The following is a 19,539-nucleotide window of genomic DNA, read 5'->3' on the forward strand; positions in this document are numbered from 1 at the left end:
GATAAATAAAGTACATTTAATGGTGGTTTCATTGGTTTCATTAACGTGTTCTTGCTTCGAGGTGTTTAAAACATCCTTATGATGGAAAAACAGCAGCCTATGTCGTTTGCCGACAAGGCGACATCAATTTATTGAGCAGTAAACTAAGAACAGCATAACACTGTGCGTTTAGCACAATTTATCGCTTCACCAATAAACCGTCAGCGCCAAGTTTGAGCGAACAAAAAAAAGGAATCATCAACAAAAATATAAACCGACAAATAACCAGGCAAAAGTATAAACAGACAACAGTCAACTACAACGGACAACTCTCCTATATCACAGCCTTTCTCATCGATGAGATCACCCCATGATGACGTTATTTCGACCGTTCCATCTGATGTCACATTCTGACATCACTTTGTGTGCGGCTCCTCGAGCTGGGAGCGCAGCTGGGCGGCGCGCAGTTCGAGCGATCTCAGCCGCTCGTTTTCCAGACTCTGCTCGTTGCGAGCGCGCGTGAGTTTGACGGCCACCTTCTCCTTTTCAGATTCCATCTCCGCCTGCGGGCTCGAAGAAAGGGCAGTGTCACCGGTCAGCTGCTACCTCACAATGTGGGCTTTGATAATTGACGAGACAGCTGAGCTCGCTTTCTAACGGCAGTAAGTCCAAATCTACTCGATGGGCTAGCCCGGAATCAACTCATTCAATAAACTACGCAGAACAACGTCCAGCTCCGCACCTGGCAAAATAAATTACTTGGGTCTGATTATATTAACAAAGAGAGATTAAATACACCCAGACCCAGTCATGATTATCGGAACCCTATTCCTTCCTTGCATTGACAGGTTTCTGCTCAATCTCTCACCTTATCTCCGCACAGCTGCCTCATGACTGTCTGGCTATCTGTCCCTTATCCTCGCACATGCCTGTCTCTAAATTTATCCCTCCCCCGCACCTGTTTCTGTTCAATATCCGTCTCCAGGCGCTGCACCACCCGCTCCTGCTCCTGCTCCTCGCTCTGCCGCTCCTGGAGACGCCGCTCCAGCTCGTCTCGACTCCTCTCGGCGACGGCCGTCCGCTGCCGGGCCGACTGGAGAGCCACGCCGCGGCGCAGAGTCGACTCCAGACGGTCCCGCTCTGACGGGAACGGGCAAGGGATGATGATATGAGCGATAGATTTGGGAGAACGCAGTGAAAACCGCATGTCAAAAGCATTGTACATTGGACAAAACAATTCGGATACGGGATAGGAAACGCAGATACATATTCGCGCGGCTTGCAACCGACCTATATTTCCAATTCCACTAACAAAGTAATAAAATCCTTACTGTAGATTTCTGTTAGATTCGGCTACCAAATTTGTGCGTTTTAGTCTAAAGAAATTTTTCAATAATATTGTTCATCAAATCTGACGTTTCGCAACCTCAGTTATAGTTCATCTCGTTATCCAGTTTTACGGGTGATTTTCGTCATTTAGATCCCACAGAGCGCGAACAGCAGATTGTCTGTAGTTATTTATACCGTTCTGAAGCCGGTGCAGTTGCTGCTGCTGCTCATCCAGCTGCTGCGCCTGTTCCGTGTGCTGAGCCGCCGTCTGACTGGCCGCCGCGTGCTGTCGCATCAGCTCCGTGAGCCGTGCGCGCTGCTCACGAACACTGTCGAGCTGGAGTCGAGACTGGGCCACCCATGAGCGGTTGGACGTCAGCCGTGCCAGATCAGACTGAATGAGGGGGAGAGGAAAGTCATAATTAGCAACAGGGAGGCATCGTATGCCAGAGGATTCGCAGTGGGCAGTAATCGCCACGCCATGTGTGGATCGCCCATGATCGTAAATACATACTGATACATACAATAGGGGAGAGTGGGGTAATTTGGCCGCTTTTTTTTAGAAAACGATGTAACTAAAAATCGACAACACATTTCTGCATTTTCTCAACGCTGACAGGTGTGGCATACATTTTACTTTCTTGGTCAGTAAACTTGAAATGATAGAATAACTACTTATATTGAAATTGTGACGTATTACAAAGGTCTGCAAGGCGGCCAAATTGCCCCACTAGCAGGGTTATTTGGCCGGGGGTGTGGGGCAATTTGGCCGGTGTTAGTTTGAAACCATAATTTTTGTTATAGGCGAGTCAGCTTCACATTCAGCAATGACGCGTGTCCTACGACGCATTTGAAGAATTTTGGAGGTTGACTCAGCTGTCACAGGGGTCGAAAATAGTCAAAATAGCGGCTCTAGATGCGATGACAGTTTTGTACGAATAACTTTTGAAGTAATCAAGCTAGGCCAAAATTCAAAGTACCATCGTAATTCTCTCGTCATTCCGCATCGAAACATGTATGTGTTGACCTCGAGAGGTCAAGGTCAAAGGTTGGCTTCAGGTCACGTTACCTCAGGTCGCTTGACCTCAAGGTTACGTGAGTTCAAGGTCATCATGTATATCATTCGATGCGCCTTGACGAGCTGAACACAATGATACCATTTGCGCGGCTGTATCTTTTTTCTGTAAGTATTTATTAGCAAAAAAGCGTTAGGTAACCTTCGATGACGTCACATGCCCTTACAGCTGTCCAATAGGAAATATGGCATCAAGGTAGTCAAAGTTGGTCATGAATTATGTCCTTTATGGTATAATTGACCATGACAACTCGGCCGTCCTAGCATAGTGACTCTGAGCGCACCGGCCAAGTTGCCCCGCTAGTCCCGGCCAAATAACCCCACATTGCCATTCTGAAAATTTGTGTCTATAAAGTCGTCATGGCTGTACAGAACTAGATGAATTTGCTCTTGGAACCGCTGAACACCCTCAAAAATGGCGCTATAATGTTGGAATTCGTTTACAGCCCAAATACTACATGTTATACAAATTTTTAAACGGAAGTAAAAGTTACCATTTTCTAACGAAATTCACCTTTTATTAATTTTGAATAAAACTAAGAGGGGGAAAGTTTTGACATTTGTTCTCAAGTTAGTTCTGCCGACGACAAATGAATAGGGACTAAAGTTATTTTATTCACTTTTATCAGCTTTCGTACAGGTGGGGGCGGCCAATTTACACCACCGGCCAAATTACCCCACTCTCCCCTACATACAATACAATGGTCGCAACTCGCACTTGAGCTACTGAGTAAGCAAGTACTGAACCAATGGCGATAGGTTAAACTGGGATAAAGACGGGTTAAATTATGTAGCAGAAAGGACGACCGGGAAAGGTCAGACAAGTACGGCCGAGGCGCGGTAGGGTTGGGTCAGACCGATCGAGGTGGCGACCGTGGCCGTGACGTGACTGACGGTCGTGGTAGAGCGTGGCGAGACCACGCCAGTCGCTGCAGATTAGTTAGTGGCATGCTAAAGGCAGGTCACACTCAAGATTACTTTACTAATAGGTCGCACTGAGACACAGCTATAGGATTCAGGACAGGTTAAAGTTGTAAGTGGCGGAAGCATGGATGTTTATATGTACCTATCGATCTTCTGGAACCCGAGAACTGTCTTCCCGTATTACGTCGTCTTCCCGGATTATACCGTCTTTTCGAACGTTTTTCCGGGTTGTACCGCCTTTTCGGAACCGTCTTCCCGTTTTATACCGTCTCATCCCGTTTTCGGGAGCCGTCTTCCCGTAGTATCGTCTTTTCGGAACCGGTTTCCCGTATTTACCGTCTTTCCGGTTTTGGCGGGGGCCGTCTTCCCATGGTCCCGTATTATATCGTCTTTTAGGAACCGTCTTCCCGTGTAAACAGTCTTGCCGGTTTTCGTGGGCCGTCTTCCCAGTTCCCGTATTATATTGTCTTCTATCTCGGAACAGTCTTTCCAGATTATATGTACTGTCTTACGAGTTACGATCGTAGTGCAACGGTGGTACACCCTTTTTCTGTTTTCAACTGACTCATTTCAGTTGGGCAAACTAGGCGGCGGGAATCAAAATATGGAGGCATCAAAATATTGATTCTAGTGGGCGGAGCTTTGACCATATATGGGCATAGAATCAATATTTTGATTCAGTTTGGGACATTCCCACCTTCAGACGACCCGTTACGGCGGAAATAACCCCCATGACGGCGAGATGTTTTGACAAGTCAATACAAAAAACTTCCCAGCTTCAATTTTTCGCTGCATGGCTATCAGCCGTTTGTCGCGCGTCCCTTTACGAATGGCATAAAGATTTCGCCGCCATAATTCAACAAAAACGTGCTGTTAAAACTTGCTCTGTTTATCATTAACGACGAGCCTTTGTAATTTTTTCATAATTTTGTCTAAAAGAAAATAAAAAATGCGTTATTTAGTTGTATAATTCATTTATAAGAAATATTCTTTTTCTTTGTGTTTAGCCACGATTTCCGGTTCCCGCCATTTCGCGCCGGCCACGGTATATACAGAACTAGGTAAAACCGGTTTGCCGCTTCAACACTAAGGTATTTTGACCACTATTTTCAGCTGACCTCTTCAGTCCAAAACAGAAAACTATGCCACAGATTTCAATATGTTTCATTATTCAAATATATATTTTTAATTAATGTACAGAGAGCACAGCTTATCAACATCTGTAAAGTAACAACGAAAATAGATTTTTGTCCAACTCCGCCATTTCGAAAATAATGGTTCTAAGGTTTTAGGAGTTTGTCAGGGACAACATTATTTTTCTACTCTTAAAATTTAAAATCAAATATGAAAAAGTAATATCATGAGCAAAAATTGTTTCCTTGAATTACAAAATCAGCATAGTGCTGAACTCCTCAGCTTACCGGACCTGCCATTGTTCTACCACAAATTATCGATTAATATCAGTGATGTGGGGTTCTAAATATGGTCAGAAAACATCAAATTTAAATTGTCTTTCAGAATATGTGCATTATGTTGCCTTTTAAATGTTAAAAACTGAATTTAGATGATGTTGAATACACAGCCGCCATTGGTGTCCTTGGTCACCCTGTTCCACTAAATGTAGTATTTTTCAAAAACTAGCCTATGGCGGTGTCTAAAACATTTACCAAAATTTACAAAATTGTCTGAACTATTAGAAATCAGAAAGTTTAAAGCTCTATGACCTCTGGCATTTTGTCAAATTACTTCCGAGTCTCGAACTTAGATTTTTGAGAACCCAACATTTCTGAACGAAATCATTGTTTCTTGGTTAAACTGTCAATCATATGCTTTCGAAAGCTCTTTATTACAACAAAAAATTAATTTTCTTTCCAGATATGTATATTTGATTGCAATTTAGAAGGTATTGATTATATTTTTTTGGTCTAGAATGAATTACCATTCATGCTGCTGAAGGTTACACTATGGAAATTAACGAAATATTACTAAAAAACAAGCCTATGGCGGTGTCTATTTCAAGATGAATAATAAATAAAATTCAATTTTCTATTTGGTGATATAAGTCGTGAAGCATGATGACCTCTGGCATTTACGAGGTTTGGTGTTGAAAACTGCAGACCATGATTATCACCCACAGTTGCGCACAGTTTTCTGTACTGCTTTCGCTAGCAAACGCCAGTGCTCGCATTTGATTGGTCTAACGGCGTTTCTTTCGCTAATTGAGAACACTCTTCAGTTTTATTTTGGTTTCTGTGTATTTTGTTGATTTTGTTGTCGGATTTGGTGGTATTAGGTATTAGGGAAGGTATTAGACATTTTTTCAGTCACACCGTTCCCGTGGTATTAAGGTAAGCACTTATAATGTTTTATTGTGAGAGGCTACGTGTGCCAGGCTGGGTGATTTTGTTTTAAGTTTCTGTTCTATGGTTTAGTTTAGATGCAAATCACCAGTGCAGAGTTTGTTGCAAGCTGCAAGGCGTACATTGTTTGTTTTTATTGATTTGTCATGCCTCAATTACCAATCCTTTGAAGTATGTAGTCTACCGCAAGTCTTTATAAACCTAATACCTAGATTCATTTTGTGCATCCGCTCTCTCTTTGCGCGCTTCCATGGTGTTCTCCCTCTCGAATCCATCCTCTTCTTCTCCTCCGCGTATCAACCCCCTGCTTCGGATGGCCATTGAGGTAGGTGCCTTTGGAGCTTGCAGCAATGAGCGTTAGAAATGAATTACCAGAAATAAATGATGCTGTGAACAAACAAAAGCTGACAAGGATTAGCTATTAAAATATTATATCACTAATAAAGTATATTTGTGTAGCGATCATGAAATACATGCCCTGCCCCTCTGGCCAATCCTGGTCAATCCTGCTCCGGGTTGTACAGACAACTACCCTATGCGGGAAGCCCGAAGCTCCCCCAGGAGTATGGCCATAATAGCTGGGTTTGGTGAGTGTCACAGGACTGATGCTGATGATGTGGTCGGGCTGTCACCTTTGCATCGGTAGCCCTATAAACACAGGTCGGGTGGGAGGGTATTGGTAGGATAAGCTTAGGATGTTGGTTAAGCCCTTTCCTCGTCACCTGCCTCTGTCACCAGTTTTCTCCTCAGCCTCCAGAGCTGGTAGGTAGAGTCCATCCTTGTTCTGCTCCATCTCTTTTCTATCATCGTTAAAGAGGAATGCTTTCAGTACCTTGTTGGGTTCTTCCACGTATGGCCTCAGTAGAGCTAGGTTTCATTGTCTTTCTTCTGTTAGCTTGGTACACTCTAGCATAAAATGGACTTCATTTCCTTCTTCTTTTCCACAGAGCTTAATCACCGTTATCACCTCATCCACCATCTGCTCAATGTGTTAGGAATATGGAGACAAAGGCTGCTTGATAATTAAACAAGTTCTGTGCATTCTCAGGAAGTCAGTACTTTGTTAGATATGTGATGACTGATGAGTTTAACGTAGACAATTGCAGTCTTATGTGTCGATGAAACTAAAAGTCTTGGAAACATGATAAGCTTAGCATAACATTCTGCCATTGTGTTCATGTGGCTGGCTTTGTCGTTTCTATTGTAGGTATGCTTTGTGGATTCTGAGTTCTGACCATATTATCTTTCACCAGGTTCATTGCTGGCAGTGGTTCAGGAGGCAGTGGTTCGATCCCAGCTGTAGAACGTCACCTGCAGGAAGTAGCATTGTGATGGCCATTGGCCAGCCACGTGGCGCGTGTATCCAGCCACATTGTCCAGAAACCATCACGTTATCTCCAGGTCAGTAACTGTGTGGACCAGTCCAACGCGTCCACAGGTCACTGGTCATGCTGTATCGTACCACGTCACTAGGTCAGTGACGTAATGGCATTGTGTGACCCGTCGCCGCGTCCTTATAAGGACCACTCACCTGTAGGTGGGTGGCTCGGGGGAACTTTTTGTGTTGCCGGGATGGGATGTCTGCTAAATGCGGGTGCCGCTGCAAGTGTCGTGACGTATGATGGGTCTCAGGTTCGGATTTCGATTTGTCGAGTGAGAAATGTGTGTACAGGCTAATGTAATGTTATTTTAGCTGAGTGTGCGACAGGAAACGTTAATCATGAGCTATGAGTCGTTGTCGCCGTGGCTCGTAGTGGTATTTGACGACCGTCGTGACCTGTGACGGTCACCGTGACTGCTATGTGATGGTCGCAGCGGCTGGCATATGACGGCCGCCGTGACTTCTGTAACGGCCTTCGTGACTGAAACGTGACGGTCGTCGTGATGTGCCGCGACTCGCTGCTTTACAGGTCACTGGTCGCGGGTGCTCGAGGCTGCTGACTGTGTCTTCAACGGCTCCACGGTGACCAGCGCCGCCACCGCCGAGACCATCCGACTCCTGAAATGATAATGGCCGTACACGAACAAGAGGCTCTATGCATCCAGGTGCAAGTCAAGCGCCATGCTCAGAGGCGTCATCCGGAGAAGGCCGCACAGTGCACTTTAGGCTGAGCTCGGGTGTAGTGCGCGCTGACGGATAGGATGAAATTACGGGCCGGCCATCAGATTTCAGTGCGGGGATCAAGATGGTCGGAGCCGACGCGGCTCGGTTGATGGTGTGTCAGGGTTGATTGAGAGTGGAGGCGAGACAGCCGGATGTGAAGGATACACCGATACGGGTCTCGACGTCGTCTCGCAATTTGTGCTATGTAATATGACGGCTATGCCGTGGTATCATTCACTCTCGATGCGCTAATAAGTAGTAAATAGGACAGAGACTGGAATTAATATTATTATATTTGGATGTAAGGGCCAGGTTTTGGCCAGCGCTATATTAGAAATCGTGAGCGTGCTAGTTGCAATCAATCGCGCGCTTCTTGCTGAGCATCTGTGAGCGAAAAATACTTTCTCTGGAACGTTCGTCGTAAAATATGTGTAACTATCTTTGGAATAAGTTGTCAGAACATGAATGCATTTTTGGTGTCTGCTGCAGCTGCTGTTCTGGAACAGAAACATACCGAGATCGGTTGTGTAGTGTATGTACTATGTACGCTGTGGCAAAATCAAGCAGCCGGGCCATGAGTCAAAAGCGATATGTGAATTAAAGTGGATATATTTCACTTTTTCAGTTTTATCATACAGATAACAGAAATGCGTCAAATACTGATCATATCCGGTTCCAAACAACTAAACGCCTGCGATCACTGGAAAGTAAATAAACAATAGATACCCATGTGGCTGTCTTGTCTGGCGTGATCCGAGACTCTCTCTCTCTCTCTCTCTCTCTCTCTCTCTCTCTCTCTCTCTCTCTTTCTCTCTCTCTCTCTCTCTCTCTCTCTCTCTCTCTCTCTCTCTCTCTCTCTCTCTCTCTCTCTCCCTCTCTCTCTCACTGTTGTTGCTGACGCACAAAAGGACAACACGGCCGAATCGCGACGATGGAGAGCACGGAACGATGCTGGTGACTGGCGGACCAGCGAAAACAGGAAAGGAGATGAATAGCTCTAGCTCCCGTCTGCGCGCGGAAGGGCGCTGATTGGCGTGGCTCGCAGACTCCATTGGCTCATCAGACTGTTGTTGGTTTTCTCCTTCCCCTCCCACAAGCGTAGCCAGGTAGCTAAGTTGTGCGCGGAAGCGGGCGGCCAGAGCGGCGCTAGGTGTCGCCCTCCCAGCGACCGGGCAGTGCAGCTGGACGTGCCCCGGATGGTCCGCCTCTGATCTCGGCACACTCGGCAGAGTGCGGCCGGACACTCGATGGCGTTGCATAGCGTCGATAGGCCGTATGGTGTCGCTGTCGTATTTTGTAATTATAAAAGCGTAAGTAGAAGGTTGAAGCAAGATATAGAATGCTTCTCTTTACAATATCGCAAAGCACAACTTTATGCGCTGGCTACGATATGTGCGTGTCGGTTGCGGCAGTGATCATCGAAGAAATATATGATTTATGAACGTTTCTTGATCATAGAATGATAAAACATTGCAATATTTGCCTGTTGTGAAGAAAACTCCTATACTGGCGCTCTATCGTCCGGAATTATTCGTGTTTGATTACGACAATTCCGCCACTCTATCAGCTGATTTTTGTTTCCGAGTCACGTGACCAACCGGTGTCTCCCTGGCGCCGGCGTCGTGGGTGTTTAGATGCAACGTAGTGCTCCCGGTTTTATTTTGTTAAAGCGACCTTTTCTGAAGTGTAAGTAACAATGGATCATATTTTAAGATACTTTGAAGTGTGTTTTTCAATTTCAGGCATGTGATCTTAACGTTTCTTACCGAAAACTCGTTTTAAGAGATGGTTTTAGGAACATGGCGCGGTAGCGACGTCAGCGGCGCGGGACGCCTTCTCTCTCTTCTATTGTCTTTTTAAGCTATATTTTTTTTGAAAATGATGTCTTAGGTGTAGTATTTCAGTGAAATATGATGTCCTGTAAAAGTTACGGTATAAATTAGTTACAAGAAGCCTAATGTTTTGTCTCACATGATAGAATTGTTGGGTGGACTCATGAAATGGGGGCAGTGCATGTCCAGTATTTTACATAATTTGGATGTTTTAGCCTCTGCTTGTGTCTCACTCACCCAATTGTTGCTACAAATTTAATTTGTAGCATTTAAATTTTTAAGGGCAACTAGGTTATTGACTTGTTCCGAGTTAAGATTGAAAGGTCGTAGTGCATGTTCGTGTTTGCCTTATCTAAATAGTAGGTATGTATGCTTGGCTTGTAATTGCTTTGCCCAATTTTGCTACATATTTAATGATGCTTATTTTAAGTGTAACAAAAGCAAGTTGCTGAATGGTGTAAGCCACATTTACATTATGTGTGATCTTCAAGAAAATTACGTGTCTAATGTACGTCAGTCCAGGGAATGCTGGATAGTTAATTTTCAGGATTGTCCATGCCAAAGTTAATTTTAGAGGCCAGTTTTATCAACACAAATAGTTGCCTGCTGGAATTTTTTGCCTAAAGACTGCTTCACATATGGAGCGTTAACATGATGGGCACGTAAACGGAAAGGGCTGTACCGCTCATGCTCTGTATGTGAAGTAACTTAAAAAAATCCAGCAGCCACCTATTCTTCTGTTGGTACAACTGGCCTCAGATCTACTTTTTTGGCAGAATTTATATAACTGCATGAGATGACAGTTGTTGGCGCACCTGGTGGCGTTCAGTGGAAATTTAAGTGACATTAAGTATTTAATTTTTTTATTGAATATATTCTAAAATTAATAGTTGCTGAACAAGTAGATTAATAACACATATAGGTTCCTAATTTATTTCCACAAATGTCCTAATTATTGTGTTCTGTTGTTTGCTGCAGGTCAACCAAGGATCAAACACTGGTCGTTGCGGGGATCGGCTTCAGAGGGTCAAGGATGGCGTCTTGAATCGCTGTTCAGTCGACAGGCAACTGTATGACAACGCCATCCCTGTCAACCAGAGCGTCGACCGAAGTAGGGCGGCGTTGCGCGGACCTGGCGGCACCCGACCAACCGGTGGAGTACCTGACTCGGGCTGGGCGGAGACTACCTACATCACGACCTTTTGAACTTTGATCTCGTGGCGAGAAACAATATGACGTAAGGAAGTGTGTATGTGGCTGGCGGGGCCGAGGGTGAAATGCGCCGCGTGTTAATCCTGCCGGATGACGACAGCGTCACCAACCTGTCAAAGAACGAGCTGGTGCAGCGCGTGGTGACTGCTATCTCGTCCCTAGAACCGGAGTAGAAAAACGTGCGCATAGCCCAAATGAAGCGAACCAAAACACAGACAGGACTGATAGCTTTTCGGTCGAGAATGTTCTGAAGATGCTGATCAGTAGACCAATTGGTGACCGTTTTCGGTGGTAATATGGGATCTTGCGGTGTTCCAAAGCGACCTGCTTTGGGTGTGGACATAAGTGGCTCAACCTGACAGGGTTGATGTTTTAGGTAGCCGTGCTAATCATAAACCCTATATTGAGTGTATCTGTACAAATTTTGTTTTGATGTATTTGATTCGAAACCGAAAATTGCTCTTTGTAATTAGGCAACATCGAGACGTTGAGGTCATTCTCCAGACGTTTATTTGTTTTTTCTTACCTGTCCACGGTATGTCTTATTGGTTACTGGTTAGGTCTCAGTTTCAAATATTATTAACTGCATGTTTTGCAAATACGTAACCATATTGAATAAGAGACGTGTCCTAAAAGTGAGTATTGCTTTGCATGGGATGTGAGCATCAACGACAGGGCTTTGTGATGGCAAATGTGTGGCAATTGCAGGGATCGTTGTGAAATGTGTTATGAATATCATCGTATTATTTGCGAATGCAAATACATCCGTGTATCATATTTTCATTCAAATTGTGCAATTTGTGCAACGGGCTTGAGTATATTGTTCGGCGAAATATCTCTTACTGTAGGTACTCCACAGAAATGGGACGGGATACAGATGCGTAGAAACACATTCATGAACACGTGAAAGACGATAAGTTAACTTTTTTTTACTCAAAATCAATGCTACAAAGCAGGGATGTGGAGCCGTGAAAATGTCAGACGGCTTCGGCTCCGGAGGAAAAAATCGGCTCCAGCTCCGGCTCCGGCTCCGAGTAAAATGGTCGGGCTTCGGTTCCGGCTCCGACTCAGTACAACCCCTATACGAAGGTCGGCACGGCTCCAGTGTCCTAAAATTTGTCGATTTGGGTGGGAAACAACATCCAAATGATGACCATTTTCCACTCTCATTTCAAATATTTGAGAGCGATTTTCCACTCCCAACCTCAAAAACGAGGAGTATCTGCGTGTATGGTCGTAAACATCATATTGATACATGTAATACAAGCTACATCCTACCACATGTGTGTGGTGTTGCATGCTATCAATCAGTATTCCCTTCATTCTTACCACTCCCACCTGTTTTTAGCTTTACCCGACCGGCAATTTTCCACTCTCATCTCCCTAGTAACTGAATAATTTACCCCTCCGACACCCAAACCAAAATATAATTCTGGGACACTGCACGGCTCCCTTCACTCATTCCCTCGAAGGCTTGCAGCTTTGAGCAGGGAGCCAGGGTGAGTGCTGAAAATCCCTGGTCTACCGTGGGAATAAGGTCTAGAAAAAATTACACGATCCTGTGCTGATAATATCTTCATGAATTTATTAAATTTGCATTATTTGCACACAAGAAACATTCCATAAATCAATTTGAAGAGTGAAGTACGTCTGCAGAGAGTCAGTTCGCAGAATCAATATATTGATAAACCAGCTGATTTCAGAATCAAAATAATGATTAGCCAGCTGTTTGCGGAATCAAAATATTGATTCTCGCCGGGATTAGCCGCCGTGATGAATCAATATCTTGATTATTTTCAAGACGCTTTCCTAAACTAACCAAAGAGGTTAGGGCTATTGTTTCGTGCCTGGCGGGTAGCTTAAACGTTGCTCTTCATTTTGTGAAGAAACTATCTTGAAATTGTAGCCGGTTGCTGAAGAATTGACGTTTCTGTGATGGTCTGCACGTATGCCCATATATGGTCAAAGCTCCGCCCACTAGAATCAATATTTTGATGCCTCCATATTTTGATTCCCGCCGCCTAGTTTGCCCAACTGATTTACCTACTTTGACAGCTACATTATTAGCCAAGCCACGATATAAGACAGCAGATATGAGAGAGCAGTGAGCACACTCACCTGAATTTCAGTCAGACAGGAGTTGAACTTTTCTTCCTTCTCAGCGAGCTGTTCCTTCTCACTTGATAACCTGACCCGCAGCCTGAGCAACTGGAGTTTTCGCTCGCTCAATGCCTTTTGAGCTGGAAATGAGAAAATAGCACGAGAGTATCAGTACATTTAGCCTTGAGTACAAATTACAATTATAAATTGGGATATTCATCTCTAATTATCTAGCCGTTAGCACCCAAAAATCGGAACAGCAAAGAACTTACTTTGCAAAAGGTTTGCCTTCCATTTGTCTCCTTCTTGCTCACTGGCTAGGATCTTTGCTTTAGTTGCCTCAATTTTAGATCCAAGATCGGTAACCAGTTTTAATAAATTTGAGTCGTCAGCCATTTAGATAAATTACTGGCAAAGTTCATAAATTTAAATTTCCTGCCGCCCCAGGTTCTTCAAAAGCATTTCAAGGACGAAAGGAAAAGTATCGTAAGCCAAGGCTGTTCATGGGATGAGCTTTACAATCGTTCATTCGCTCTACTCTGCGAATATTTTTTCTTTGCACCACTGACAAAGAGGTTCACACAAATCTCTATGGTTTCAAGGCGGCTTTTCTGCAAGCGAACATGATATTTACTTTATTTGAAGACGAAGTCGGCGCAATAGGTCTCGAGGAGAGGCGCTGTAGGTTTGTAGGTTGTAGGGTAGGTTTGTAGGTTTGTAGGTTTGTAGGTTAGGTTAGGTCAGGTTAGGTTAGGTTGGTTTAGGTTTTCCTAGAAAGAAGCACCTCCGGGTATGGTGCCTCTCCTTGGTTGGAAAACCTTCGTGTGATGTCTGCTCTACTAATACCCATTATTTTAGGGACAATCTCTGTGATTACTTCAAGTCACGATATTAGATTGCTGTTTCAGTTTTGATGATGATTGTGTTACTTGTTGTCATATTTATTGTGCAAGGCGCCAGCCTACAAATTGTATGATCTTGGTGGTCCCAGTAAACTGCCCTTGATTATCCAGATGTCCACCACACATACCTATTGAACAGTGGGCAGTGAGTGTTCTATTAACTCTGTTTTATTTAACTGGTGCCTGGTTTTCAAATTGAAATCTGTTCCAAAATACTCATTTTCTATGCAAAGCATTCATTTTGACCTGTTGTAATTTGTAGATATAGGTATTAATTGTAATTTCTAACAGTAAACACTGGTCAGGAAGTTTTTCACCGTGTCCTTTTTGCAGTTGATGGTGATGCTGTAGATCTGCATCATGGGTGACAATCAGCAGCTTCTAAACCTGCTGTCCCTACCCAATGTGCTGCTGGACCCTTCAAAGCAGCAGCAGGCTGTCACTCAGGTAATTTTGCTATGCAGATATCATGGATTTGATTATGCAATGGTAAGTATCAGGATTGGTCGATGAATGATTATGGACTGAGGACATGTGTCATTCTTGACACACGCACTAAATATGTGCAACATGGTTAACAAAATATTTTCACTTAATTTGTCAAACCTTCCTTAGTATTCATCTAGTCAAACCTACATAACAGCTTGTCAAAACATACCTAACAGTGATCACTCTCCTGGCAGCTATGTCAACTTATGAACACGGACAGTGATGAGCCTCGGATCGTCCAGCCCAGCATCAAGCTGCTCTCCTCACACCAGCCGCTGACGCGGATTGTGGTGATGACTCTGGTGCAGAGGTGGGTGGAAGAGTCTTGGCCGTGCTGAGCTTGGAGTTGGAGCCATTGGTTGGTCTTGACTGACATTGTTACTACCTGCTTCATACCTTCCTACAACCAGCAATAAAAATTTGAAGAGGTGTTATTTTATTTAAAGGACAAACACTTCCAGTATTGACTATTATGTGGTTGTCTGTCTGCAGTCTCCTTTCAGACCGCCAAACTTGTTGATTTCATGTCTGAGGTGCATCTTCTTCCTTGCTATGACAACCTCTGGTGCTGTCCCCCCATCCTGCCTGTCATGCCTTGCCCTCCTGTGATCCTCTGACTCCTCCTGGCTACTGCAGCCCGCTCTGACCCTCCCCTCACCTGCCCTGCTCTGCCTCCAGACACGTGGGCCGTAACCCAGACATCATGCCCCAGGCGACCAACGCTCTGCTCAAGTGTGCCGTCGACCCGAACCCGGCCGTGCGACGGGCCGCCGTCAGGTGAGCTTTGAGTTACATGTCGGGCAGTGCTGGGAAAGACGGGTTGAGCTCGTGGGGTAGTGATGGGCTACATTCATGGATCCCTCGATGCTGGTTACTCTGCAGTTTGTTGTCAATAAGCTCCAGCCAGAAAACCCTATGGAGCCTTTCGTTTATATATTCACAGTAGTCGTAGTTAATTCCATCGTTTATTGTCTGTTGTCTGATCTTATACCATTGTTTGGTATGGTACCCAGCTCATTGACATTTAGCGACACTTCTGTTTTGCCTCATTGCCCCAGCTGGATCGGACATTGTCTCGCCCGTATAAATCGTGATCTGCACCTACCCACCCAGCTGTCACACCCACGAGTCTAACACTCGCCTTTCCCCCTCCCTTCTTCGCTCTCTGGCAGCACCCTGGCCCGTATGCCGGACTCTGGCGACATCACGCAGCCGGTGATAGCGGCGGCTCTGCGTGACCCGCACCCCTCCGTACAGAGAGCCGCCGCAGTGGCGTGCAGGGTGTTCCCTAGGACCACTCAGAACTGTCATATCGGTGAGAACTGAAAGGAAGAAGGGTAATGGACGAATGTAGCGTGGAGAGAGAGTAATGGAGTAAATGAGAGATAATGACGAGATTGGATGAATCATATTGTTTAAATTCGCATGGGAGTGAATTGTGAAGGAGGGAAAAGGGTATGAAAAGAAGGAACGACGAAGAGAGAAAAAGGAAGGAAGGGAGGGAGACCAGGACATGTGAAGGACGAGAGAACATGACGGGTACTGTAGCTCTCATATTTGCGAGAGGGTAAGATAATTGCTATCGGTAACAGCGAGAAAAAGCGTGAGACCTAAAAATATTTCGTCGTCTTACTCATACAAAGCTGCTGAATCGATCGGCTGACAAAAAATCGAGTTTTGACACCCCTACCTACCTCCCTGACACTATTCACAGACCACATAGACGAGCTGTACCGTCTGATCCGGTCCGATGACGCCCTGCTGGTGCACGCCTGTCTGATGACGCTCGACGTCATCCTGACGGCCGAGGGTGGGGTCGTCATCAACCGCGCCATGGTGCGACACCTTAGCTCGCGGTGAGAATTGTTGGAGCGGGAGGAACTGGACAGGCTTGTGAGGGCTGAGCTGGTCTCAATTTTGTCTATTTTTACACCTTAATTTGTCAGGGGCTATGACCCTTAGTTTCCACCACTTTGGTTACAGATGCTCACATTCATAAGTTCCGGCAACTTGTCGCCGGGCTTGTGGATTATCCACGTGCTCTCATAGATAATGCAATTCAGATATGTTACTACACTTCCCCGTCGCTGTCAACGTCTTTAAGAACAGTCTGGATGCGCACTAGGAGTCGATCTGGTACTCCACCCCTGTAACAGACTGAGTACATGTGTAATCTAATAAAATCGGCAAGCTCGTGCCTTACAGGATATTGTGCCTCTCTTGTCCCGATAAGTTCTCAGATGACTCTCCCCTCCTCCCTGCCTTTCCACCAGGAGCCGCTCTCTTCCGGATGCAGTTCTGGTGGACGTCCTCCGCCTGCTCTGTCGCTACCAGCCGGCCTCGGACGAGGAGCGACTGGCCGTGATGAACCGGCTGGACTGGGTCCTGGCCTCGCCGCGGCCGCATCTTATCGAGGTGGGTCGGGACGCGGGGAGTCGGAGCTTCGAGCGAGGGAGGGGGACACTTGCGAGGCTTGGTGCTAAACACGTTTGAGGGCATTATCGAGGTAGGTTTCAGGCGAGGGAAGGCTGTACTGGAATATTTAACACGTTCAGCGGACATTAATGAAGAAATTGCTGATTTTATGATTTCTCATCGATAAGTAGCATCCATTACAAAACGGAACGGCCAAGGCCGTATATAGGGGAACGGCAAATGACAATCTAGCACAAGTTTCGTTAAAACCAATCACGGGTCTAACAATCATTCTCCCCTTTTCTTCCCTGACAGGCGGCGCTGGAGCTGTTTTTCCACCTCTGTTCGGGCGACCTGTCCCACCTTCGTGCGGACGCCGTGAGTCGCGCCGCTGGGGCGCTCTGCTCGCCGGGGAACTCCCCCAGAGAGTGGCGCTGGGCGGTGCTGCAGCTCGTGAGGAGTCTGGGCACGGAGCATCATGCTGCGTTTGCGCCGCATTACAGGTATGGGAAAGTGTGAGGAGGCCGCTGGAATACGGTGTCTCATTTTTCGATTTGGATGAGAATCGACTAACAACACCCAAGTGAAAGCTATTTTTCACTCACCCCTACTTTTCCAGGACAATTTCCACTTTCACTTTAACCAAAGATGAACATCGGCTGCATGTATCGGTCAAGATACCACATTTTTAGACCTCGTCTGACTGGTCATTTTCCAATCTTATCCCCTCTTCAGAAGAGGATTTTGATTTAGCCCTCTGGCACCAGTCAGCATACAATTTTGGGCTGCTGGAGGGGTGCAGCTTGGGACCCACACTTTTGGCATGGAACAGAGTTGGGGCCTATGTGAGCCTTCAGTTAATATGATCGCTATAAAACCATGCGAGAGATAAGACGTCGCCGCATTACCTATGTTAACGGAAAGAATGTGAGGTGGACGACGGAAGAGACGTTAGATGCAGAGATTAGAGAATGATGGTTTTGGAGACGTTGACGGCCGAAATGCTACAGTATTATTACAGTCGTGATTACTATGGAATATGGATGAACAAGCATTGCTAGCGACTTTCTCGTACCACAGCAGGCTCTATTTTATTTTTCGCTTTCGTTCTTTCCAGTGCTTTTTCGCGTTTCTAGTTAGGACACTCTATCATGGCAAATTCATGAGCGTAGTAATGTTTTAAAATGCTCGCTTTTCTCGTCAGGTACTTCATACCCCGTCCGTCGGACGGCGCGACGCTCTCCGTTCAGATGATACAATTCCTCTGGCGTCTGACTGTCCCGTCTGCCGCCTCCGCCACCACCGCTACTGCCGCTGCTGGCTCGGCTGGCTTGGCTTCTACTGCCTCCCCTGTCTCCAGCGCTTCTCCAGTAACCAGCGCCGCTGCGCCCGCCGCTACCGTGGCTCCTGCCGTGGTGCGTGAGCTCACCACCTGCCTGACGTCGCCGCCGCTACGGGAGTCCGCCGCCCAGTCGCTGCTCCGAGTGGCAGCTCACAGACCAGAGCTGGCAGCGGCCGTGGTGGAACCGCTGTGTAGACTAGTGAAAGACGATGGTGGGGGAAACACAAGTGGAAACACTGGTAGAAATGGTATTGGAGGTGGAGACACTGTTGGAAACGGTCTTGGAAATAGTAGTGTGTACGGAAATGGAAACAGCGATGGAATCCGTGATGGATTTAGAAGTGGGGTAGGAGATGGAGCCTCAGACCTCCCCAGCTCTACCCAGAGCGGGGCGGCAGTGGTGGCCGGCGCCCTAAACACCCCTGACCTGGCGTCGCTACCGGCCGCCGCCCGTCGCCGACTTCTTTCAACACTGCTCTCTGCAGATTTAGAGTCACTGCCGGCCCATGCGCTATGTCGACTTCTGGAGGCGCTCGGACGGTGGGGTGGAGCACTGCCGACAGTCGCGGCGCGGCTGCGACAGCTGGCGCACTGCGGCGAGAGTGGCGAGGTTGGGAGAATAAGTGACAATCATGTCGCACTTGACTGTGGGGTTGATGGCTTGGGTAGCATCTCTCCTCCTAGTTGCATAACGAAAAACTGCACGGCTCTGCGAGCTCCCTCCGTGCGTCTAGCCCTTCTGGAAACCGTGGCTCGTTTATTCATATATCGCCCTGCCGAGCTTCAACTCACGCTCGGTGTTTTGATGGAGCGGGCTATTTCAGAAGGGGGAGAGCTGGCTTCTACCGCGGCGCGACTATACGCAGCTCTGCAAGTGACCGAGGGAAGAGAACTGATGGATGGAGAGAGGGAGGAGGAGAGAGAGGAGGGAGGAGAGAGGACGCCCAGTGTGTCGGTGACACCCACCTGAGTTTGTGAGTTTGGTGGGACAGTGAGTTTGGCGAGTTAGTGAGTTGTTTATGAGCTCGCGTGGTGACAAATGTCGAGAGACGATGGCTTGTTATTGGGTCGAATTGAACAATGATTTCGTTATTCCAGTGTTCCTTTTTTGCGTGACTGCTTGTTTATTGATGTTTTTCAATTATGTTTTTACCGAGCGGGTATTATGTTATGTTATTATGAGTGTGATGCGACTCTACCGGCTGGCGTCAATTTATTAATCACTTGAGGCATCAATTATGATCTTCGAAATGTGCTTATTTTTCTGCGTCATGTTCAATCTACGTACATGTGTACATTTCATTATCATTTGCGTCGCTGCCAAGTGTCACTATGGTTTGTGTGTAAGATGGAGTAATCACGGAAAGCTTCAAATGAACCGTAATTACAATTTCTATATTTTGTCGAGTGTATTGAATGCCGCGGAGTGCTGAATATTGGCCCCAGTATTCACGAGTAGTAAAGTAATCTTAGTAT

At 46.1% G+C, this 19,539-nt stretch overlaps 2 protein-coding genes across 10 annotated transcripts; one reads left to right on the forward strand and one right to left on the reverse strand.

The window, feature by feature from the left end:
- Nucleotides 1-97: 97 nt before the first annotated feature.
- LOC122373875 (trichohyalin-like) lies at nucleotides 98-13,642 on the reverse strand. The gene is made up of 5 exons (XM_043352281.1): nucleotides 13,188-13,642; nucleotides 12,934-13,055; nucleotides 1,504-1,702; nucleotides 938-1,119; nucleotides 98-542 (listed from the first exon to the last, which is right to left on the reverse strand). Exons 1-5 carry the CDS (start codon nucleotides 13,309-13,311, stop codon nucleotides 396-398), a joined length of 774 nt encoding a protein of 257 aa, XP_043208216.1. The 5' UTR covers nucleotides 13,312-13,642; the 3' UTR covers nucleotides 98-395.
- On the forward strand, nucleotides 9,371-19,465 carry LOC122373872. Of its 9 annotated transcripts, none has more exons than XM_043352276.1 (9): nucleotides 9,371-9,457; nucleotides 14,151-14,264; nucleotides 14,501-14,616; nucleotides 14,985-15,083; nucleotides 15,479-15,621; nucleotides 16,021-16,162; nucleotides 16,580-16,721; nucleotides 17,037-17,224; nucleotides 17,926-19,465. In XM_043352276.1, the coding sequence occupies exons 2-9, from the start codon at nucleotides 14,178-14,180 to the stop codon at nucleotides 19,031-19,033; spliced, it is 2,025 nt and encodes a 674-aa protein (XP_043208211.1). In that variant the 5' UTR covers nucleotides 9,371-9,457; nucleotides 14,151-14,177; the 3' UTR covers nucleotides 19,034-19,465. The 9 variants fall into 9 exon arrangements, with proteins under 9 accessions (XP_043208211.1, XP_043208209.1, XP_043208206.1 ...); XM_043352274.1 differs by lacking the exon at nucleotides 9,371-9,457 and adding an exon at nucleotides 13,548-13,596; XM_043352271.1 differs by lacking the exon at nucleotides 9,371-9,457 and adding an exon at nucleotides 13,586-13,616.
- The last annotated feature ends 74 nt before the right edge of the window (nucleotides 19,466-19,539 follow it).

This window comes from Amphibalanus amphitrite, unplaced genomic scaffold (assembly GCF_019059575.1).
Source record: "Amphibalanus amphitrite isolate SeventyFive unplaced genomic scaffold, NRLGWU_Aamphi_draft 001565F_arrow, whole genome shotgun sequence".
Classification (NCBI taxonomy): Eukaryota; Metazoa; Arthropoda; class Thecostraca; order Balanomorpha; family Balanidae; genus Amphibalanus; species Amphibalanus amphitrite.

Bases quoted from the DNA above. Each gene is read 5' to 3' on its own strand.
- LOC122373872 (XM_043352276.1), top strand. From the start codon at position 14,178: ATGGGTGACAATCAGCAGCTTCTAAACCTGCTGTCCCTACCCAATGTG. The intron at 14,617-14,984 runs GTGGGTGGAAGA...CTCTGCCTCCAG, and splicing joins GTGATGACTCTGGTGCAGAG to ACACGTGGGCCGTAACCCAG. The intron at 17,225-17,925 runs GTATGGGAAAGT...TTTTCTCGTCAG, and splicing joins GCGTTTGCGCCGCATTACAG to GTACTTCATACCCCGTCCGT.
- LOC122373875 (XM_043352281.1), bottom strand. From the start codon at position 13,311: ATGGCTGACGACTCAAATTTATTAAAACTGGTTACCGATCTTGGATCT. The intron at 1,703-12,933 runs GTGAGTGTGCTC...CCCCTCATTCAG, and splicing joins CCTGTCTGACTGAAATTCAG to TCTGATCTGGCACGGCTGAC. The intron at 543-937 runs GTGCGGGGGAGG...TCGAGCCCGCAG, and splicing joins CGGATATTGAACAGAAACAG to GCGGAGATGGAATCTGAAAA.